This window comes from Dendronephthya gigantea, unplaced genomic scaffold, assembly GCF_004324835.1.
Source record: "Dendronephthya gigantea isolate DGI-Jeju-01 unplaced genomic scaffold, DenGig_1.0 000033F, whole genome shotgun sequence".
Taxonomy (NCBI): domain Eukaryota; kingdom Metazoa; phylum Cnidaria; class Anthozoa; order Malacalcyonacea; family Nephtheidae; genus Dendronephthya; species Dendronephthya gigantea.
The window spans coordinates 479,399-502,408 of NW_021163043.1; the positions used below are offsets into that span (position 1 = coordinate 479,399).

General features: G+C 38.7%; 3 protein-coding genes and 1 non-coding gene across 5 annotated transcripts; 1 reads left to right on the forward strand and 3 right to left on the reverse strand.

Moving 5' to 3' along the window:
- Positions 1–114: 114 nt before the first annotated feature.
- Positions 115–3,508, reverse strand: LOC114525147 (probable peptidyl-tRNA hydrolase 2). The gene is made up of 5 exons (XM_028546369.1): positions 3,137–3,508; positions 2,240–2,332; positions 1,823–2,028; positions 1,626–1,740; positions 115–1,222 (listed from the first exon to the last, which is right to left on the reverse strand). Exons 1-5 carry the CDS (start codon positions 3,296–3,298, stop codon positions 1,136–1,138), a joined length of 663 nt encoding a protein of 220 aa, XP_028402170.1. The 5' UTR covers positions 3,299–3,508; the 3' UTR covers positions 115–1,135.
- Positions 3,509–3,735: 227 nt separating this feature from the next.
- LOC114525171 (ribose-phosphate pyrophosphokinase 4-like) lies at positions 3,736–7,354 on the forward strand. Its single transcript, XM_028546394.1, has 8 exons — positions 3,736–4,010; positions 4,532–4,649; positions 4,926–4,998; positions 5,428–5,521; positions 5,731–5,849; positions 6,268–6,452; positions 6,795–6,871; positions 6,993–7,354. The coding sequence occupies exons 1-8, from the start codon at positions 3,921–3,923 to the stop codon at positions 7,221–7,223; spliced, it is 987 nt and encodes a 328-aa protein (XP_028402195.1). The 5' UTR covers positions 3,736–3,920; the 3' UTR covers positions 7,224–7,354.
- Positions 7,355–7,546: 192 nt separating this feature from the next.
- On the reverse strand, positions 7,547–21,389 carry LOC114525056 (pumilio homolog 2-like). 2 transcript variants are annotated; one of them, XM_028546265.1, is made up of 11 exons: positions 21,162–21,389; positions 18,513–18,803; positions 16,183–16,269; positions 14,838–15,152; positions 14,339–14,529; positions 13,007–13,616; positions 11,525–12,622; positions 11,290–11,427; positions 10,590–10,837; positions 10,223–10,306; positions 7,547–9,811 (listed from the first exon to the last, which is right to left on the reverse strand). In XM_028546265.1, the coding sequence occupies exons 2-11, from the start codon at positions 18,792–18,794 to the stop codon at positions 9,580–9,582; spliced, it is 3,285 nt and encodes a 1,094-aa protein (XP_028402066.1). In that variant the 5' UTR covers positions 18,795–18,803; positions 21,162–21,389; the 3' UTR covers positions 7,547–9,579. The 2 variants fall into 2 exon arrangements, with proteins under 2 accessions (XP_028402066.1, XP_028402065.1); XM_028546264.1 differs by lacking the exon at positions 21,162–21,389 and adding an exon at positions 19,011–19,184.
- Positions 13,825–14,092, reverse strand: LOC114525242. Its single transcript, XR_003687175.1, has one exon. It is a non-coding gene; the product is annotated as a small nucleolar RNA SNORA53 (small nucleolar RNA).
- Positions 21,390–23,010: the final 1,621 nt, after the last annotated feature.

The following is a 23,010-nucleotide window of genomic DNA, read 5'->3' on the forward strand; positions in this document are numbered from 1 at the left end:
TTTTCAGAAATCACATCAACTTTTACATGATTTATATATGCAAAAAATCTTGAACTTTGTATTTCGGAAATAAACAAAAGCGCTTGGCGCGAAAAAATGGTCACATTATTAGGGTGAATTGACTGAATTCGATGGTGTTTTTCGATTTTCTATAGTCCAGAAATCTCTGTAATTGTTTCATACTGTCATGGGACGTGATTTACAAAACACTTGGCTTAACAAGTGAGATAAATCTTTTCTTTTTTGAGGAGATACTCTATTTTAAGGGCCACAAGTTTACAACCTGAAATGAGTTCTACCCTCCGGAAAAACATTCGTTTTATATTCATCGGTACGAAGACACACCATTTCATCATGGTGTTGAATTCGATTTTGCTTTCAATTTTTTATGCACCGTTTTAAAAAACCTCAGTACATGCTTCATTCTGTCCTGTTGGGACGAAGTGTATTCCGTAGCCAGCGCAACACTCGATCACTTCTCTGCATTTCGGAAACGTTTCAAGTGCAGAGAAAATGTGAGGATTCTTTTTTCAGGGCTGAGACAAAGGCTCCATTTTCAGTTTCTTCAGCCAGTGTGTGGGAGAAAACATTTTGTTGTTGAAGTCCTTCGTTCCTCAAAAACAAACTTCCAAAAACTTTCGTCGATTGCCACGACCATAAAGGCACTGCTACATACACCGTATCTGATAAACTGTTTAACTTGTAGCCCTCAAAATGCAGGTCTAAATCAAATCACAGTTTGGTCAAATTCACTCCATTGAGTGCATTACCAAACAAAAACCATAATAATATTGAGCTGTCACCAGTACTTTCCATTGATAAACATTTATTCTTTAAAGGTCAGCATCCATGTTGCTTTTGTCAAAATAGCCTCTTTTCTTTTTTAATTTTTAATGAAAATCATTGCCAGAATCAATTTTCACATTAACCAGGCACATTTTCACATTAGCTGTGCCAAAATTTTAGGATAAAAGCCTTGTTTGCAGACAGAGCAAGTTCCATATTCACTCATTAATCATTGGGAAAACTTATTGCTAGTTTTTCATTCATTTAATCATTTTTCTTTCGTGTGAAAAAGTGTCAGCCATAGCTTTGTCCCAATGTGGTCATTCGGTGCATCAAACATGCTGTATTATTACAAGAGTTTCAGGTGTCCTACGATGTTGCCCAAAACTGATTTTTCTCCAAATAATCCAAGAACAGTCACCGAGCCTGGTGCAACCTTAAAATGGTGAATAAAATATTGTAGAACAGAAAAGTGAGAAAACATCAGTAAAGTGAATTATGTAATATTTTAAGCCACTGATCTGAAATTACAGTGGACATGGGAATTATACCAATCAAAACTGAATCTAGAGACCCAATTGAAAAAGCAATCAAATAATCCTATTATAGAAAGAAGTATTCCTATAGAAGTATTCACTTTTTGTCGGGACATCAGTCTGTTCTATCTAATATATGTATGGTTGCTATATCCAGTATAATACTAGATCAGTGAATCCTAAAGTGTGAGTATAATGATTCTGGAAAAAACCCTGTGTCCCAATACACAATAAAAACATGATAGGACTTACGACAGTAGGTAGATTCCAAATGGAAGGTACTAAAGTTTAGCTAGCACTGACCTGCGTCATGCCTGCATCGGTCACCAAAAATGTTGGCAGCCCTTTGCTCATAGCTTGGTTTTCAATATCCATTACAGCCTGTGTACTTTCTGCTTTTACCACAACTTTTGTTTCTCTTCAGAACGAAAAGTCAAAGTTTGTAAGATCATCATCCTAGTGTACAAATATTATACTATCCTCACTCATCTCACACCTACCCATCTTCACCCCATTGGGCCAACATTGGGGCAATCTGCCCCCTTAATTCCAAAAGTTCTCTATACAATCCAATGGCAGCATGACCAACTTGTGCGCCAACTTTACCCACACCCATTTTCAGGCTGCTGTTCACGACAAACACCATTCTATGCGAGGATTGAATGTCTGGCCTTACTGTTGTGAAACCACTCAGGCTATGATCAACCTGGTCACAGAACACAAAATTAGTTAAAAAGCTGAAGATGACTGCTAAAAATTTTAATAAATTACTTTAATAGCCAAATGCAATTCCTTAAACTCATAAATACAAGTCCATCCTAATTTTGCAAGCTATGTCATACCCAAATCTCCCATAAAAAGTATGACTTTTTCTCTTTTGACAAGTTGTACCCCCGATGTAATGTATGGTTGCTAACCTGAAATGGATCGTTTAATTCTGGATGATCTATATTTTCAAACACCCATTCCGCTGCAATTTCGGCCGAGACATTACCAGTGTAATACAGACCCTTTGAAAGTTAAAGCAAAATACAAGCCTCAGCATTCATTAACATATACCACAAGATTGCAATGCCAACACAAATTCAGAGTTTAAGTATACTAAAGGAAGATCATAAACCAGGTTTCAGAGAATAGGATTTTTTGAAGAGATAACATGTGTTGAACAGAAAACTGATGAAATACAAGTGTAGTTAACATATAAAGTGTTAAATATAGGTTCAAAGAAGACAGTCTGATGATCCAGAGGTACAAAATATTTGCCACTATCCACAGGGGTTCTGGCTAATTACAATGTATCTTTCTCATAATCATGTCAAACATAGAATGCCTGATGTTACACAAAGTTTAATTGTTCCCGCAAAATTAACAAGCAAATCAACCTTCCTGTAACAACAGGTTTTCCTGTGTTTGATGTCATTATGAGAAAGGTCTGTTGACTGTGTGACATGCATCGTTAAACATTTCCTCACAGCTTAAAACTTGACATTCCTAAGTGGAAATTTTATCATCGCTAAATTTAACTGTGAACTATGTTGTGCCTTCAATGGACAATAAGATTTCCAAAATTCCACTAATTAATTAATTATGATTCATGAAAAAAATGTCAAATTGGAAGCCCTAAACAAATGTTAGCATAAATGTGAAATTAGTTTTTAATTTTTTCCCCACTGTGGAATGACATCAGGCGACCTTGCAGTACCCTGGATATAAGTCACACCTCTCTCTGCCTCTGGGAAGTGGGAGAAAAACCCTGCAGAGGGCGGTGGTGTTCATGGAGACATAAAACACGCCTATGACTGAATTGAATTTACCTTTTCTGCAGCATTCCGAGACACTCCCATTTCTATTAAAGCTTTGACATACTCTTCGTTCGGAGACCAACTCGTTCCTGAAGCGCCAAGAGCAGCATTAGCTTGGTCAGGACTCTTATCGCCTTCAATGCCTTCTGCTGGAGTTCGCTCGCCAATGTCCATGATTCAAAACCGTTTAAAAACGCTTTTTAACCCTTTTATAAATTCTCAAAAGACTCTCCAACATTAAGCTAGCTTTACAACGGAACGCCGCGCTGCTCTCGCCGGTAATTTATGAAAAATACCGGTTTAAAAACGCATTTATTTTTGCTTTTGGTTTCAAACTTTTGCATTTCAATTTTTGCCACGTTCTTTGATTGTTCGGATAACAAAGTTCAAAATTGGATTCGAGAATTCCTTAACGCTTGTACTAAAATTCCGTGGTTGTCTGAAAACTTCTTTTATGATTTATATTAATTGTGAATTGTGAATTCCCGTAATCAAGGATCACTTTCTAAAGTTCCTGTCAATGTTTCTCCGTGGGGAGGTGGGGCGACTTACGAAGTCCCCCCCACCTAAACTTTTTGCAATGTGTGGTGGGGGGATCGCGGTGGGATACCAAGAGGTGTGGGCATTGTGGGATAAATTTCGTATAATCTCACCGGGGGGCATTTATTCAATTTTAAATTCCAATTTACAATTGTGAAAGTGAAATTTGATTTAAGCAGCTTTGGTTATAAATAATTCATATTTTACAAATAATTCATCATAATTCGTAAAACGTTTGTGTTTACTTCTCGTTGAAATGGGGCAAAACGGAGGGGGATTGCCCTCTGTCTTATTCTATCACAATTCAATGGAAAAATTGGCAAAATCTATTGCAGAACATTGCCAGGTTGGTAGTCCCATTCCTTATATAAATACTGGCCTCATGACCATTTACAAATGAAGCCAGATGGCATGTTTTAACTGAGCCTACTTTTTAAAGATACTGTTTTCTCCATTACACTTCTATCAACTACATGTAAGTTAAATAATGTTTTGAAGTTAAAAAGCAAAGTCCGATTGCAGTTACCTAATTGCACCCCTAATTATGTGCATATTGGTTTGATCCAATGCCCAGTACACTTGATTTGTGACAATTGTGTGGTTCTACTCTAGTATTCGAGAGTGAGGGTGCAATGGCCTTCTATTGACCAAACCTCCATTCGTACTCTTTCTTATACCCTTCCGTTATAAGTTCAAGTATTGTTATCAATCAAAATTATCATAACACATATATGTTTGCAACCATTTTATCCAAATTGCATGACAATGATGACATCTATGATGGCAACCTACAGCTTTTATTTTGCAATTAATTTCATGTGCAATCAAATTTGCCATTTTTCATGCATAATCCATTCAAAACTATAGTGCAAATCAGGAGGTGAAACAGTGAGTCTCAAGCACAACATTCAATGGAAATCATTTGAAGATGGCTGGCCAAACTTGTTCATTGAGAATGTCAAAGAAAACTGTGCTGGAAGAGATGGTATAACACTTATCCAATAGGATCATATATTTCAGGACCTGGTCGTTTTTAAAGGCAGCCTAGCTTAAACCACTAGTCAATAGGGCCAATTTGGGAATAACAGAACTTTAGTATCTCTTTCACTATTTGTGTATTCTATCAATGTTCTGACAATCTGCCATATAGCCTAATAAGTAATAAGGAGAATCAACTGGAATAACTCCTGATCTCTTGTTAGAAAGTAAAACATCTGAAATATTGTAAAATTGCCATATTTTAAAATAATTTCTCTTCTAGTTATCTTCCTTGGAAGTTTCCATTCACCAGAAGTTGTTTTTGAGCAACTTTCCATAGTGTATAACATCCCAAGGTAAAGTGGATACTCTATCCTCCCCCACCCCCATATACTATGCTCTCCTAGATGGATTATATTAGGATTAGGTTTTAGATTAGGTTTATGGCTGATTAGGGTTAATCCTAAATCTAATCCAGACCTAATCTCATAAATTAAGTTTGTATTCAGGATTTACAGAACATGCCATTTAAAATTAGATTAGAGACTTACTGGAGAGACTTTTCTGGAATTTTGAATTGCGGAACTAGTGTCATCATTCGTGTAGTCTACACCTGGATAGGTAAAGAAACATGATGGTATGATTACTGAAAAACAGCCCCCCCCCACGATAACTAATATAACTAAAGGCCCCACCTCCGTCCGTTACCCCAATGTCATAGCCTATTTGCAATGCGTCCTTCCCCAGGATAGCTTTGTTTGACAAGTTAGAGTGTTCTTCCGTAGGTATCTCGCAAGATCATTTACATTCATCCTTCCGTATTTTCCAACTGGAACGATGGAAAGAGTGGATAAAGAGGGTCAAATTGCAACAGCAAAGGTTAAAATTCTTATCCCTACACAACTTAGAAAGCGAGAAATCAATACTAGCCAACAACTTCAAAACAAAATGTAAAACACAGTTCGAAGATTGTTTGTTTTTCATTCGTTGTTTTCGTTTTGTAAGGCTCACAAACACTTCAATTTAACCCTATCGGCGATAAAACTAAGGAATAAGGAAAGATGCTTATGAGTTAATTCTGCATTTAGACATTGTCAAGAATGATTTCCTCAATCCCGCTAACAGCTAGAGGTCCTGCACAAGTCGTTATCTACGATATACACTGTTTACAAGAAAGATTTTATTTTTCAGATGAAGTTATACCAAGGTATGAAATGACAGCAGATATATTTTGAGCTCGTGTGATGATTCTCACAACTATAAAACAAGTTTTTAGCAACGAAGCTGCTTTTCTGCTTTTTTGACTTGTCAATCAAAGGGTCTTTGAGTTTGAAATCAAAATATCAAATGTCAAAACTCAAAAAATCTCTCCGGGGTGCTGTTTCCCGCGCGCTTGCTTTTTCCCAACTGACCTCTATAAGAACTGAATCAAGGTATACGTTTTGCTAAGAAACATTGAATGATACTTGATTCGTTTGTATCATCAGTTACCAAGGCTTTCCTAAGGTCAAGGACCAGTATTTTTAACCCCCATTTTAGCGCACTTTGATTCAAGCATCTGTTAATAGATATTTTCTAATTACGGGCAATGATTTATTACGTAAAAGTAATTCTTCTCAAAACAGGTTGGAAACTGCCATTCCGCTTTTACTTGCCAAACTTAAAACGCTTCCAGATAAAGAGAAGATAAGTATCGCGTTTCCAGACGAAGGAGCGTTCAAACGTTTTCACACACAGTTTGAGGAATATCCAACTATTATTTGCATCAAACAGAGAGAAGAAAACAAAAGAATTGTCAAAATTAAAGATGGTGGGTGTGGCCTTGAATTCAGACCTCTTTTTAAAGCAGCCCTATTTTCTAATGCAAGGCGTATGAAATGGACCCTTCTGTTGCGCAATAAAGAACTTTTCAAAACTTGCTTGTTTCAGAATACCTGAAGAGTGCCCGGCGACGGAGTTTGGTCTGAAAAGTTTTGTGTTCGCAAAATTTCGCTGCGTAAATTTGAAATGTGCAAAATAGTTTACATGGAGTAAAATATGCGAATAAGTTAGCAAATCTTGTATCGTTTGATATTAAAGTCTAATAATGTCTAATATGAGCTATACCGCTATAAAAATATACACATCAAGGCGTGGTTTCTATGCATTTCAGGCGAACCAGATTGCCGACATGTTGTCATTGTAGATGATCTTATCAAAACAGGAGGCACCATCCTTGAATGCGCAAAGGTATCTTATTATTACGAAAAAATCGTTGACAATATCTGCTAGTTTTGAAGAATTATAGAAAAAAAAAGGAAATTCATAGCTGACGAAGTTTGCAAAATTATACTTTCTTTTGCAATTTTAGGCTCTTAAAAAAGCCGGAGCGGCGAAAATCAGCGCTTACGTCACGCACGGCGTGTTTCCACAAGAATCCTGGAAACGATTCACAACATCCGACGTTCCCTTCGAGAATTTTTTCATCACAGACTCTCTACCTTATGCTGAGGAAATAGTTCAACACAAGCCTTTCCAATTGTTATCTCTGACGAGTTGCATTGCAGAGGCATTGCTTGGCTTTGATCTCAAACAAAGCTAATCCTAACAGGTCATAAGTGTAGCTAATCTGCAATCAGGGGCCGGGTGGGTGTATGAAGGTCGCATAGCGGTATCCACCGGATCGCTCTAAAATCTGAAATTACCCGTGTTTTGGTACAATGTAAATTGAACCTTCCTGCTCTTGAAGTAATGTTTGTCTTACATTGTTAATCAATATCTACAATTTTATTACTTTTCAAGTATTTTTGAAAAAAATTACTATCTGGCGGAAAGCGCCACCCAGCCTTCGTACTACTTACTGGTCCTAGAAATGCATGTCGATCAATTTACACAGTAATTACTAATTTTTAAACAATACCACACAATACACAAGGACTTGCAGTTGATTTTTATTAATTACCCATATACGGGAAATATTACATTTCATTGAAAACTGATAAACTATCTATCTTCATTCGCTACACACTACCTTAAACCTACAGGCACCAAAAAACTCGAGATCTACCCCCCGAGAACGCGATGCCTGAACTACACAACTGTAACAAATTACTGACGGTCCTTGGATGAAGAAACAATTCCAAGTCCTTAATTAGAATACTTTAATTAGTCACCAGTGTCAATTACGTCCATCTGAAGTATGCTAAATTATTGTATTAGAATCATAGAATAGAATCAATATTAATTATATCGCACGGAAAATGATTTGGAACCGAAAAATTGGTCAATACTAGTCAACCAGGAAGTTTAGGGGTATTGTACAAAAACACTTGGAATTAAAATAAATTAATTCTCCAGAAAAATCAAATCAAATTATTTAATTATTAACAGTTTTGTTGAAGATGGCAAAACTTTGCTGAGATTAACAAAGTATTTTAGGCTATTCAACCGAGGTTCACAGAAGAATAACGGCATAATTTCACCTGTGTGAGGTGAACAGTTCGTTCCAAATAATTTCCAATGCGACAAGGAACTATTTATGAAAGTTTTACAAAAAATAGCATTTGATTCGGCTAAAATATTCCCAATAATGTGTTTACAAAGTTTAGACAAGCATACTATTCACATTCTTTTACAGTATATTTATCAACTATTCAAATTAACATATGCACAGATTATATACGATATTATAGTCAAAAAATTATTGCTACATGCAAAGTTTTTAAACCATCCAGCTCACAGGACTCAATTACCCTAAGTTACCCCGTACTGTTTCCAAAATGAATTTTTTCCGCTGTTCTTCAAATGTCAGAAAAAATTCTTATCCCAAAATAACCCGTGAGTTGGACGACTTAAATATTCTGCAGCAGTTGAGTTAGATTGTTGTCTACACAATTGAATACATATTGTACAGCGAGGTCCATAGATTACCTTACATATCCTCAAAAATCCTAAATTATGCACAAATGTACATCGTTTGTACAAATTGAAATTTTCATATCACACTTCATTGGTTGCTAAATAATTGTTACACACTTTTACAAATTATACCATGGGGGGAGGGGAAATAATTACGAAAGGTTTAAAAATCTTTGGCGTTATTACTCTTTTTCACACAGTTATTAAACAAGGAAAGTTATAATTAAAACCAATTTATAATAGCATTTTCATTTACAAAAATATAATACAGTGCAAATTTTGTGCAGGCTTTTTTTAATTGAAGAAGTCGCTTTTTATAACTTATAAACATCTAATTTCGACAGTTTGTAATATACAATTTTCATTTGTGATGGTTTTAAGTAAACGATATTTGTAAATCTTTCCACGCCTGTCCAATCTATGACGAACATGATAAAGAAATAGTGTTTATAATTCCCAAGAAATTCACATTATTGTGGAATTCTTGGAATTTTTAAAGTCGGGTCTTTATGCACCCTGTGGCTTGTTTCTAAAAATATTGCTGTTTTGATGTTTAGAATCTCTGAATTTTGCCACGAAAGGAGAAAACCTAGCTAATTTAACTGATAATTTTGGGGTATAAAATCTTCATAGATAACTTTAGGCCAAAGATTTCTGCACCTTTACTTTGTCTACACACTATCTATATAACGGCTATACAACGATGGTAGTGCCATATTAACATTCTTACACTAAATACAAATTATTAAGGCCGGGGCGAGATTGAATCAAGGTTTAAAAATCGTCGACCCACAAATAATACACACTGTTGCCTAGTTACAAACATACAACCGCATTATACATCATTTGGCACCACGAGCATTATCATTACACGAGAGATAAAAACTGTGCTATGTCGTAAAAATTCGTCAGGTTAGCGTTGTACACAGTGAAGGCCAGTAGCTTTGCACTGGCCGACATGGGGGCACCTCTTTGAATGGGTCCCCACTCTCCCTATATAGGTTGGGAGGGATGGGGGGTGCCCCCGGGCGATTACGTTGTCATAGCAACGTGTTTCCAAACGGCGAATACTCCAAGCCGGGTTTGATCATATATTTCTCCAGCTTGGCCAAAATGTGTTTTCCATACGTGTATTTCTTTAGGGTCGCGACATATGGTCGTATTTTCACAATGAGGAGCTTCCTCTGGGGCGCTTCGGCAACGTCGATCATTTTTTGAACGACATAATTTGCAAATTGATCCTTCATCATGCTAAATAAACCACTTTGTGGTCTGCAAAGGAAATAGAAGCTGCTTTACGCTACGAACAATTGCCATGCGTTCGTTAGGCGAAAAAATATTCTGAACTTCAAAATTCGCGCCAAAGCTCTAGCAAAAGCCGCCATTGTGTTTCCGTTCTTTCCAAAAATTGCACGTTTGAAAAAATTGAGCATCGGTTTCAAAGACATTTACCTACCACTAACAGATGATGATCCACAGTGCAAAGCAGTGAATTATTCTCGAAGGAAACTACTAGTTCTCTTTCGCAACTTAATTCAATACTATATTAATATTTTAATCAAATATAACTCGTGCTTCTTCGAAACCTTTTCGTTTTTCAACGGATACACAGGGAGTTTGGGAATCCAACAAAATACTGAAATTGGAATTTCCTGAATTCTCAACATATAATTTGTTACATACCCATCGGTGCTGTTACAAACTTCTTCAATAAGAATTGCACGATCTGGCCGCGACGCATGCGTGATGCACTTCTCCACAACATTGCTGCAAAGAGATTGAGTTGAGTACAATTCTGTTTTGTTTGCAAGATCATTTGAAAGAATTCAGATTCAAATGCACACTGATCTATATAGAGTCCAGTATAAGCATTTAAAACATTTCTAGCCGCCATGTTGCGACCAGAGTGTAAGTGCTGTGATTGGATGATGTGTCACTGATCTATATAGAGGCCAGTGAAAGTATCCCTGCGATCCAGGATTACTATACGAAGATTTTCAACTGAGAATTTGCCAAATTGATTTGCGAGGTCATCGCCGGACATTCTTACCTTGCAAATTTATGCTGACTAAGCAGTACAATATTCCCCTTGAGTTGCATGACTATTTTGCTTTTGTCTTCGTAAGTGCCATGTTCAAGGACGTGTTGAATGACGTAATTGCCATACTGGTCCTGCACCAGTCTCTCGATGTTATCGTGGAGTTCTTCGAGGATCGGGGAGGTTTGTTCCTGGTTGCAATGTTCAAGGATACGTTGAATCACGCGGCAACCATAAGGATGGGTTGATAGCGTTACAACCTGGGAAAATAAATGAAAATTATAATTATGAAAAGTTTTTTTGGTCGAAATGAAATATAGCAAGATCGCCGAAGTAATGTTTAGTGAATTATAAAACAACTGGAATGATAATTAATGTTAATGACAAGACTGTAATAATGAATTCAGTTCGGCTCGATTCCTGCCGGAGGACCGATATTGGACACATTTTCCTTAACTGTCCTTGCCTTAAATTTCACACGTGTATGATTTACACTCGAAATTAAGGCCTTAAATCCTTTAGAAATGATCCTACATCGGGTGCCAAAAATCCTAACTGAATTCAAAATAGTTTTTTTGTATCTGCGAGTTGAAACATGACAAAAAGATACATACGTAATGGAGACGTTAGCCTTGCGTCGACAGAGCGCAATATTAAACTGGACACGATACGATATGAGTTACAGACCGCAAATGCGAAACTGGACACCTACCTGTCCCTTGAAAGCAATGATGACGAAATGCAGGTAGACTGGGTCGACACATTCAATGCATTTCTGGACAACGTGATTTCCATTCTGATCCTTTACGCATTTCAACACATAACCATCCAGTTCTCTAACAAGTTCCTTCTGCAGAAACAAAGAAAGAGTCTCATTTACAAAGACCAATCAATCAAAGAAGAAATTCTTGCTGAGATACGAAGAAAAATCTGAACGAGCCTTGTACCTGTTGGTCAGCGGGAATACACTCCAAGGCTTTCTGGATGACACGACAGCCGTACATCTGCAACGCCAGGGGCAGCACGTGACCTTGAATGCAGTTCGCGAGATGTTGCTTCTGTTCTCTGTTGCCAAACTCGAAGAACTTCTGTATGACGTAATTCCCAAACACATCCGTCATGAGGTTGTAGGCGGCGGGGAGAATCTCGTTAAAGACCATCTGCTTCTCGTTCGGCGAGGCGCGCTCCAGTTTCTGCTGTATAAAACGAGATCCGTGTTGATCCTGCGAGAATTCGACGATGTGGTTGGCGAGATCTCGAAGCTGGATATTTGGAAAGCGGTTATTTCTGAAGTCTTCCAACAGCCTGCTACGGCTGGACTCTTTCAGGCGACTTCCACGAAACGCGCTCGAGGATAGTGGACTACCGCTGTACAACCCTGCACTCGAGAGGCCGTTCAAAGCGCTGGTGTATTTTCGATCACTGCCAGGTGCAGGGGACGGCATGTACTGTGACATACCACTACCAATAGGGCTACCAACGTGAAATCCACTGCTCAAGGGTGGTGTTTGTAGTTCTGGAATACCAATGGGTTGCGGCTGTGAACTGACCGATATACTACCAAGAGGGCTGGATGCACCATACATTGGCACAGGCTGACGTCGGCCGAGGTCGCTCATCAGTCCCTCGGGTTGACCAGCACCACCTCCAATGCTCCCCAAGTTCCCGGACGTCCCTCCGACGTTGTTGATCACGCCCCCGTTGCTAAGCTGCAAGCCCGACATGGCGTTGCCCGGGGAGCTTTGCGTGAGGTACCCCAACGATCCTTGGTTACCAATCGCCGTCAACTGCTGCTGACCCTGGGGTTGGCTGAACAACCGCAGACCATTGGGAGCGTTGGCAACGCGGCCACTCGCTTGTCCTACGTCGTTGATCATCAACGGCTGGATCATACGGACGGACTGGTTGGCGATCTGCGCAGTCGCGAGGCCCTGGGCTGTTCCGACGACGACGTTCCCCGACTGATCGTAGTACGCATTACCGATGTTCAACGAGGCTCCTGGGGCTGCAAGCAGCTGATAATTGCCGAGCGACAGCGTGTTTTGCTACAGACAAAAAGATAATCGATCTAATTCAACGAGGGTTGCCTGTTCCTAATCATAAACTTCAGTTTAGATTCATATAGAAACGTAGTGAACCCAAAAAGTGATAGTTATTCAGTCAGCACATCACATTGTATAGAAGTTCAAAATATGAACAAACCGTTTATTTACATACGGACTTTAATTCCATTTTAAAAAGCAGTAAAACAAAAGCTTAGAGGGCTTAATTACCAAAGAGAATTCCCAATTTATGGATGCTAAGGTTAAATCCAGCCAATGAGCTAAATTTTAGAGCGATTAAAAAACTACTATCCGGTGGATAGCACTATCCAGCTTTCGTACAATCCACCCCAGGAGAAAACTGGATTCTCCTTAACGTAAGCTTACCTGTTGTGGTATTACTTCACTCCCGGCTGGTCGACCTGAACTGGGCGTGGCTCTGAGGAGCTGCGCTTGTTGCTGCTGCACAGCAAACTGCCCTGTGCTCGATGGCTGGTACACGCCCCAGGGCACAGCGTTGTAGGTTGCCTGGTACTGTGGGTGAACCACCTGTTGCGCCTGACCGGGGCTGGGGACGGTAGCCATGGGGACGCCCCCGTACGGATCTTGGGTGGGGGAAGCCGCGATGAAATACGAATTCCCGGGGTATGCCGTCGACTGCATACCGAGTTGTTGTTGCTGTTGTTGTTGCTGCTGTTGTGCCGCCATGGCTATCTGCTGTTGTGATCGTTGCGAGGCAACCATTTGCACCGGCTGACCGTTGAAATATGACGAAGCGCTGACGACCATGTCGTTCTGGAGTGCGTTCCCATAGTTCATTGGAAAATTATCGAAATTATTGCTCTCCAAAGGGTCCATCAGGATTTGATCGTTGGCATCTGGCTTGGCGAGTGGTTTGACGGGCGTCGACGGTTTTGTTGTTGGGACCTGGTTTGGTTGAGCGTCGGCAAAGGCTTGTTGCTCTGCCGGAGAGGACTGCCGGCTTCCAGGTGTGCGGCTGAAAAAAACAACATTGAAATGTTTCAGAACATTGCTAATCGCTTTCCAGTAGAAGCCCAGCAGTATTGTACCGGCACAAACAATAGAAGTTACTATAGACTGCCATTGAGCCTTTGATAGATATGTCTTAATGTTCTCCGTATCACCAGTTTTCGCTCCAGTTATTACAGAGTTAAGTGTGTTAATAACATGCTTCTATTTCGCTAAATGTCCCCTGTGCCGTCGGCTGGGTGTAACAAAAGTTAAGCCATCGATGAGATGAACCATCTCAAAAATGTTCAACAATACATCAGCCAGAAAGACGAGCACAAAGGGGGTATGTTGCTGTCACACACCAATGACTCATGCACTTTCAATGAGGCAGCGTAAGGCTGTTGAATGACGTCATGGAAAATGACGTGAAATCAGGTGATCATACGAGCACGTCATATGCCATGACAACACATTCTGAAAGTGGATCTAAGGAAGCGTGTGGAGGGGTATAGGATTGTTTTCGGTTGAGATCGGTGAACTCTATGTAAACTGGAATGATAACTCGGCAGCATCGAGGCGAAAAGAAATACCAGTGCCAGTCTATTTCTAATGTTTTTGCCTTCACGGTTGCTGATCGCGCCAACAAAAACAATAGGTAGCAACAAGAAATAATCCTAAATTCTTCTTAAAATTTAACGTTCTAGTCAAAATAAACAGAATTCACAGGTTGACATTAAAGAAGTTTACCTAAAATTGAGAGGTTTTTCATCAGGCGGCGGTCTCTGTACCGGCTGAGGTGACTTGTTCTTTTGTTCACGTTTCAAAAGACTTCTCACTTCATCAGCGGTCTCATCTTCAAACGGTAACCTCGAATGTTCGGCCTGGTTTGCAATGGAGACCTCTGGTTTCAATTCCTTCTCGTCTTTCTCCGGTAGATTCTAATGGTGGGGTAAGAATGAATGAAATTGCTTGAGAATTGCTAACTCTTACCACCCACCTACCCATGGCATCCTAAATCGAACTCCATAACCACCTCCTCCAACTCTCACCCCCCCAAACAGCACATTCTAACTCCAACTGCCGTATAACCCCACCCAAACAAACCCTCATTCTAACCACCCCCTAACTCTAAACCCTACCAAAAGCCCTATCATAACTCCAAACACACAAAACTCCCCAGCCAAGCAATCCCCCTCCCAACCCTCGTCCTAACTTTAACCACCGAGATCCCACAACCCTGACTTACCATCCTAGCTTTCATTTTTGTTAACTGTGCTTCAATATCGACAACGCCTGGCGACGACCCAAGAACAAACTCAGCTACACTCATACCCACGCCGTCCGTCGAACGCGGCGACAAGACGCCGTGCTGGTCCACCCCGTTATAGTTTCGGCCGTTCACAGGTCTAGCCATGTTGATTGGCTGCGATATCGCATGTTCTGACGTCACCCGAGGTACGGACGGCAACAAATTGTTGGAATCCCATGGTTCATTGAACATGCCATTCCCGTCAGCCTCTTCGTCACCCTCAGGCCAAAGATTTTTTGCCGTTGACGCAATCTAGTGAATCCAGTGAATCACATGAATCACATAAGATCAGTGACCTAACCACTGAGCTCAATTATGTCTGGAGTACGAACTTTGTTGTCAAAGGTCTAAGATGGCGGAATTTGGGCGCATTATTGGAGCTAATTTTCAGTCCTCTTATAGAGAGCTTACTGGACACGTGATCTCACGCACGACAGTGACCTCTATATACAACTGGAGGACTAACTAGTAATAACTAATAATCAATTTCTTTCAGTGTTTAATATGATGAGCTGATACACTTCAGAAGAGCTCAAAACAGAGGCTTTATTTGATTAAATATTTGGGTCATGAAGAATAAACAATATTTTATTTGCTGCATAGAAATACTATCCTCAGTTTAATATTTTATAAACATTCACCTTTGTCAAATAACACAAAAAATAGCTTTCTAAAAATGCTCATTTTTTTTTGGAATGATTACACTAGACTTAGGGAGCCTGCATGTGCACAAGCCACGTTCACCGATCAAGTTTCAATATTATGTATGTTGATAGGAATATGATGACTAAATTCATCACTAATGAGGCTTGTTCAAAGGCTATTATGCTATGTGAGGTCATAAGAGGCTATTTTTATAACAAACAAAGTTACGTATCCCATTAGTCTAAGAACATGAACAGGTTACATGATCGAACAACTTGAAATGCGAATAAAAAGGTTTTGTGCACTTCTACATTTGTTATATACTAAACTAAAAGTTAGTTTTATAATCTGCTTACAAAAGACCTCATTGGATAGAAGGAAATTTCTAATATTGAAAAAGATATTTCATGAAATTGAATGCAGTCCTTAGCAGAGACCAACCATATTCATGCACCTGGCAGTTGCCAAAATCTACAAATACAACTTTCTTCATTGATATACATTTTCTGTATTCTATAAAATATTCACTCATGTTCAATCATGCCACATTGATCACCCATCTTAAGCTCTGGATGAACATTGCCAAGCTTGTTGTTTTTGAAGAGAAAAGAGATTTTTCAAAGTAAAACTCCCTTACCTCTTGCATATTGGCTTTTGGCTCCTTCTCATCATTCATACTCATTCCTTGAAAGTTTTCTTCCAGATCAGAAACATTATTGTTTGTCTAGTGGATAATGTAAATAAAATCAATGTGAAACAAGAGCCATTTCAAATATACACAACTTTATGTCTCACACAGCACTCACAACTTTATATATGTTTGTCGGCACAAGAATAGCGCAGCAATGCACAGCTTGCAGTAAACAATGAAGCATATTCGAACGGTTTGACGTAATCAATCATGATTACAAGCATGCCAGCAATAACAGCTAAAAGATATGTTTACAAACTCATTTCCTTCCTTTGGGAATTCAAAGCCAATTCCTCTATAAGAACTTCCTACGTAATGCCTCCAACAAGATGAACCAACACTTTATTACTTTCTAAAATCATGCCATTTGTCTGAAAGTTTGTTTTTAATTTATTGCAGCCTTATTAATACTTGAATATTGTGCTTTTCATGTTGTATGATACATGTTTATAACTAGATCTATACATTTAAATAGTTTCCTCAGCATGACACATGGAAATTTCTTCTTACACATCCAGGTAAGTACAGGATTGGTATAAAAAACATATCAAAATTGACAATAAGACTAGAAGTTCATAAAATGACTAAATATACTTTCAAAGCAGGATTCGTAAACTCATTTCTACCTTTTGTAACAACACTTCAAACACGATAATGGTTTAAAATGTTGCTAAAAATAATAACGAAAACAACTTGGAAAATCCTGTGTGAAAACAAGTCAATTAGTTGATTAACGATGGAACGATTGATTGGAGACAATACCCTTGGGATAATCTTTTTGCTTCAGCATATTCATTGAGCAGTTCTAGTTATGTAATGTAAACAATATGACATAAACATCCAAGAAACTTCCTCAAGTACTTTTTTAAGGTAATTTAGCCAAAAGGCTGTGGCAACATTAAAAGAATTTAAATCTGCTGAAAATAACACTGTATTTGTTACGAATCAACAACTTTATGTTGATATACGTAATAACCTTGTGGCAGTAGAAACCCTCAAAATAAACTGCCATAAATTGATTCATCGCCTTTTTTTGTAACTAATGAAACAAGTTTACAGAGTTTAAAATTGAAAAGGTATATGATAGGGGGGCAATACTTTGGGACGCTTACCATTTTAATTGTATTATACTCAATCGAATGTTAGATAATTTTACCCCAGTGAAACTAGTAAAATGTCTGTTAAATGGTCAAGCACATCAATTGGCTGGTCTATAATGTAGGATGAAATGATGGCCCAATCTCATGCAACCCCTAAAGTCCTGGTTTGACACAGATAAAATTGGTGCAAATTTTCTTGGAGCTTAACTTGGTATCAATTTCAGCCATGCTTAACTCTAATTTTATATATGCAGGTTGTCCATGCATTGCCTGGATAAATTTACGAGTGCTATGTCAATAGATCTGTAGTGATATAATATGTTGGCCAGATTATGCATGAGAATTCAATTCAGTCATGTTTTGACTAGTTAAGCGGAACTACGGAACCAAACGAAGATTACACCCAAACACCGCTCACGAGCTCTGTTCGACAAGAAATCTGATCTAATTTTCGGCCATTAGCTCATATGGGGGATGCCATTAGCTGCCTCACAAAGACTCACGTTGCCTTTGTTGGAGAACTTCAAACATTGATAGCAATCGCTGAACCGTTTTAGACGACTGTTTTTAAGCATAAAGCAGTCGTGTAGGAATACCGAAGCAATTCTAAACTTATACAAAAGAATCCCACGGCCGCAAACTGGGCAAATAATTGCTAAACGATGTTATTTCCACAACAATTTAAATACACGGCTAATTCGAGCACTCGTGCATATTTTCGACGATTTCATTTTGAAACGAAAACAAAAGTTCGAGTCACACCAAAAATATGCTAGAATAATTTCTTTTTAACGCTTAAGATCCTACCCCAACACGCTGTCCGTTTGCTATTGTAAACGGCAGGAATATTCGTTTCAAATTTGGTAACAGTTGAGGACGGTTTAAAACCTATTTGAAAGACGCTTCGTGTATTTATCTTATGGAACAGCACATGCAGACGCAGTCGAATAAACCAATATCGTTGTGCCTACTTTGATAAAGCTCTCCCGTTCCGCTTTAAGCAAACATAAGATTTTGTTATTTCCCTTGTAATCCGAGTGAAATGTAGCGTGTTTACAAGACAATAGTTTTATTTTGATACATATTTTGAAACGATCAAAGATCTCAACGTCTAACACAAATACGCTTGTGTGTACAAAGAAGGGGCATGTATTACGACAAGAAAAATCGACTCACGTTTTCCGATTTCTCGTTGACGGCCCAGTGTTTGCCAGCAAATGTATTCTCGTCCATCGTGACCGATTTCGTGAAGCTCGTTGCGACGCCTTGCCGTTCAAAGAGGTAGCTAGCCACGTCCCCGTTCACGCCATTACCGTTGGATAGGTCATAGCCGTTCGTAGTCACCGGAGATGCTGTTCCCTTTGTTGTTTTGGCCAAAGTTGCATTCTTTTCGACAGGAGTGTATCTATCACCTTCCCAGCCAACTTCATGCATACCCAGCACACATACAAAACTCATCGAAAGAAGCTAAAACAAAAACAACAACACTGAGTTACGAACGTGTTCTTTTGATCATATCCCGAGGGTGTGACAAAACAGCTCGTATACTCCTTCGCTTTTCACACGCCTGTCCGTCGATTCGGCATGAAATACAGCCGGCATTCCCGAGTTTAAATCCCGCAGAAATAAAAAGTACACATAGATTTTTTGTAAGACAAACGATTGGAAACTTACACGATGGATTGTTCTTTGATCAAGGGGCCACAAAGCATGACTTCCTCTTGATAAAATTACTCAGAGACACACCATAATGCTTTGGGGGTTGGGGCAAAGTGTTCGATATTTCTCGTAAACAACGCACGTGCTTTGCGTCGAGATTCGAAGATCAAATGACATTTAATTTAGCACTTTAATTTAATAGTGAACAGTTTGTGGAACTGTTTTAGACACTGGAAGTTAAATTCAAAGAATTTGTAACAGGGACTTCAGTTGGAACAATGACATGCATATTATGTAACAATTTTGCCACAATAAAACCCCCATGGGACCTCTCATGCCGTTCTGGGGTTTCCCTCAAGAAGCCGTCATCTGCCATATATTATTTTATACCTTTTACTGATCCGTCATCATTATACTGCAGAAAGAAGTAATGACGAAACTAGTGAAGCAGGTCAAGTCCACTTTGACATACAAAAACCTAAAAAAACCTGTGCGCTATTCACGGACACGGACATTTGATAGCAGTTTTGTAAATCGTCTCAAAATTGCCATAGACATAGTTCTTTCGGCACAGCCCACACGAAACCCTGGTATTTCTAAATTAGAGTTTTTCATTCTTAATTTCTGGCTAACTGACCCTCAAATGTTTTTGAAAACTAAGCCTTCAAAAGTTTCTTTTTTGGCATTTTCAAGGCAAAAGCATTGCTTTATTTAGCGAAGTTCAGTGAGTTCACATTATGCCAAAAATCTCCCATATCTCTCCCAGATTCATCTCGACAAGTTTGAAAGTTTAATTGGTTAGGCCTTGGCCCTTAAGCCTTGCCCGGGTGAAACAATAGGCAATAGGCTGTTTACACAACATGCCTCGCAAAGCAGTGCATTCCACTTGAATTCATATGGCCATAAACGGCACGAGGTTTGAAACGAATCGCATCTATTACGCCCCTAAAGTTGACGTAGAAACTATGGCCAATATCGCTTTAATGCATAACTGATGAAAACATTTTGCCACTATCTTATATGTCAAGAGTGGTACATGTCGGAACACGCTTCATATTCGATACGATATTGGATCGAAATCCCCAGCCAAAAAGTACATAAAGAGTAATTTTCCAGATGATCACAAAAAGTTGTATCTGCGGACTTTTGAAAGTGTATATAAAACAAATATTTTCATACATTTTTAGAAAAATTTGAAGTAGTACTTTAACGCGACCGCTCATTGGAGACACATTGAAAATTTCAGTTATTTCACATCAATTATCAGGAGTTATCTTTTGCAGCCAACTGCCAACGGTTACTGAAATTTAATTTTACTGCCGAATTTTAATCATGGTCTCGCCCAAGGCCAAGATTGCTATCGGTCATGATCAGTTTTGAACCATTTTTACGACAAAGAATTGTCGAAGTTCTTATTTAATTGTGTAGTAATCGCATAATAAAAATGGCGGGTTTTGCCGGCTAAACGTAGCTCATTATGCAAGAGAAAGATGGCTCTTTCTGCACAAGACAAAAACCGCAAGGAATTTGTAGTATGAAATTTCCAAATTCCCGAGACAACATTACACCGAGCTTCACACAAATTTGGAAGGCGTTGATATTAACGAATATCGTGCAATTATCCAACAATATCGCTTAAAACACGCAACGTGTGAAATCAGCAACGAAAATCGCATTATTTACGTGTTAGCAGAACAAGCATCCATTTGAATGGCACCAAATGTTTGTTTATATATAAACTCAACACATTTAATAATTCGACCACCCGCAAGAATTGCAATGCCAACGAATAAATAATGGCTTTCAATCAATATTTCACGGGACTTCGCACCGTCAAAATATATTTTATTTCGAAATCACACGCACAAAGTTCGAACATTTGTCAGAAATTGCAAAATTTTACAAAATGTTTCTAATTGCTTATTTTGTTACATTAGCCAGTCCTTAATTGCTCAACTGGAATGTTGACGACATTCTCGAGTTGCATTTGCCATGAGATCATAGTTCAGAAATGTTGAAATTTTACGGCCAGTGAGTCAAATAACTAAAGAATTGTGTAATCGATGCGATGTTGCGATAGAAATAGGAATATGCTGAAAATACGTACATACTTCAAGCGAAATTGGAAATATATTCAAAAATTTGACCAAAGGTCGTTCATCATACCTGTTATTTACAGAGACAAAGAATTTGTATTCAAACTACCAACACAAAAGAATGTTCGAGCTTTGAAATTGATCCAAGCGAAATCGATCTTTCTGCTCCGCTACTGTGTCATTCTTTAGTATAGCCAAGGGGACCAGATTTACCAGCAATTTCTGTGGAAGCAGCTTTCAAATAAAAATCTTGCTAGACTTTCAATATCCTCCAAGAGTTTGCCAAGTACGGGGAAAGTTGTCAGTTCAGTCACAAGCTCCGAGGTCAGACTATCACACGTGCTGACGTTGCAGTTCAGACCGGAAACGCGTCGACGTGACGTCAATATTCTTCTTTGAGTTCAATAATAAACATTAAACAATTATTTAGAGGTCTTTGTTTAAATTTCAATCTTAATGGCTACGAGACAATGCGGAGAATAGTGTGAGACATTCATGCTAGAACTTTCGAGTTTGTGTGCTTCATACCAGAGCATGAAATATAATTTCTAAAATAGTTCAAAAAGGTCGGTTATGAGTTTGAAAATACTATTAAAACAAAGTTTTTTGGCCTAATATTTCGAAGCGAAGTTGTTATGGTCACGAGGCAGGCGGAAAAAAACAATTATATATCCCATCATATGATGTCTACAATTTTGGCCAATACAATCTACATAAACATAAGTACGTCGGAAGGAGTCGTAAGTGGCCGGATATAATTGGACTTGCACGGAAACTAGTACGCGACCACTTTTAGGATGTAATGCATAAAACTCCCATCTGTAATTGTTCACACGGTCTAATTTTGTCGCATTTATTTCACTTCTTGATGGATGTTTTATAGTCTTTTGACCTGCAATATACACATAGTGTGCTGAATTGCAATGGGGTACTGCCATTGAACTGTAAACAAACAGTTGTATAGAGTTCACTGGGTACTGCTCATAGCTCTTTCAATACCAGACTACATTTCATATGTCAGAAGTCAATTGGATACGACGAAACTCGATCGTGTTAACAGACCTTTACAAATGGCGCTTTTCTAGGAGTGTTACTATGGCGACTGTGGCTCTTAGTTTGGAACGTTAAGAAGATTTCTGGTGTATTTTGGGCTATTGTTGACATGACCCTCTTCGACACTTTAGGCTCTGCCCACGAATTCACGAATCATGCTGCGAATCACGTTTAAGTACAAGAAAATAAACACATAATAAAACCGTTCCCGGTTAGAATTCCTCTGTAAATTCACGGAGCAACAAGGGGGGTTGGAGGTGTTACATCGCTTCGTGAATGTTATTTTCCAGCAAACGAGTTAAAATATATTTGACCAAAAAAACGCAACGTGCTTTTTTGTAAATTTTGATTGAAAAAAACGTCGTTAAACGTCGCATACTGTCGCATAACAACAAGATTCTTCACATCGCCTGTCATCCAGATTAATCCTTATCAAAGGGTTTAATTCACTTTAAAAAAGGCAGTGTGTTTACTAAACATTCTTCTGAGTAAAAACGGGAGTAACCACGTCAATGATAATCGACATTCCACGAAGATTAGCGTTTGTAGATTTCCAGACAGCCATCAGCGCATCTTACATCTCGGTCAGCGTATTTTACTAGTAGTGTGAATATGAATGAAATGCACGCCTCTTTTAAATGTACCGCAATATGTTCCCGCAACACTTGAAGTGATGTTGTTATGAGTGTACTCATTAAAATATCACGAATAACGCATCGGCTCTGCTCATATAACATTGGGGCACTCCATGACGTTGAAATTACCCAAATTTCGTATGTTTTGAATTTCTCCGAACATGAATTCAATCTCTTATTCATTTAGGAATATAGTGAACTGAAATGGTAATAAATATTCCGACAGGACAG

Coding starts and splice junctions, on each gene's coding strand:
- LOC114525056 (XM_028546265.1), bottom strand. CDS start 18,794: ATGAGTTTTGTATGTGTGCTGGGTATGCATGAAGTTGGCTGGGAAGGT. Junction 16,270..18,512: donor TCAACGAGAAATCGGAAAAC/GTGAGTCGATTT, acceptor ATTATCCACTAG/ACAAACAATAATGTTTCTGA. Junction 10,838..11,289: donor TCATTGCTTTCAAGGGACAG/GTAGGTGTCCAG, acceptor TTATTTTCCCAG/GTTGTAACGCTATCAACCCA.
- LOC114525147 (XM_028546369.1), bottom strand. CDS start 3,298: ATGGACATTGGCGAGCGAACTCCAGCAGAAGGCATTGAAGGCGATAAG. Junction 1,741..1,822: donor GCCCAATGGGGTGAAGATGG/GTAGGTGTGAGA, acceptor TTCGTTCTGAAG/AGAAACAAAAGTTGTGGTAA. Junction 1,223..1,625: donor CCGATGCAGGCATGACGCAG/GTCAGTGCTAGC, acceptor CACCATTTTAAG/GTTGCACCAGGCTCGGTGAC.
- LOC114525171 (XM_028546394.1), top strand. CDS start 3,921: ATGGGGCAAAACGGAGGGGGATTGCCCTCTGTCTTATTCTATCACAAT. Junction 4,650..4,925: donor AAACTGTGCTGGAAGAGATG/GTATAACACTTA, acceptor TTTCTCTTCTAG/TTATCTTCCTTGGAAGTTTC. Junction 6,872..6,992: donor CCATCCTTGAATGCGCAAAG/GTATCTTATTAT, acceptor TTGCAATTTTAG/GCTCTTAAAAAAGCCGGAGC.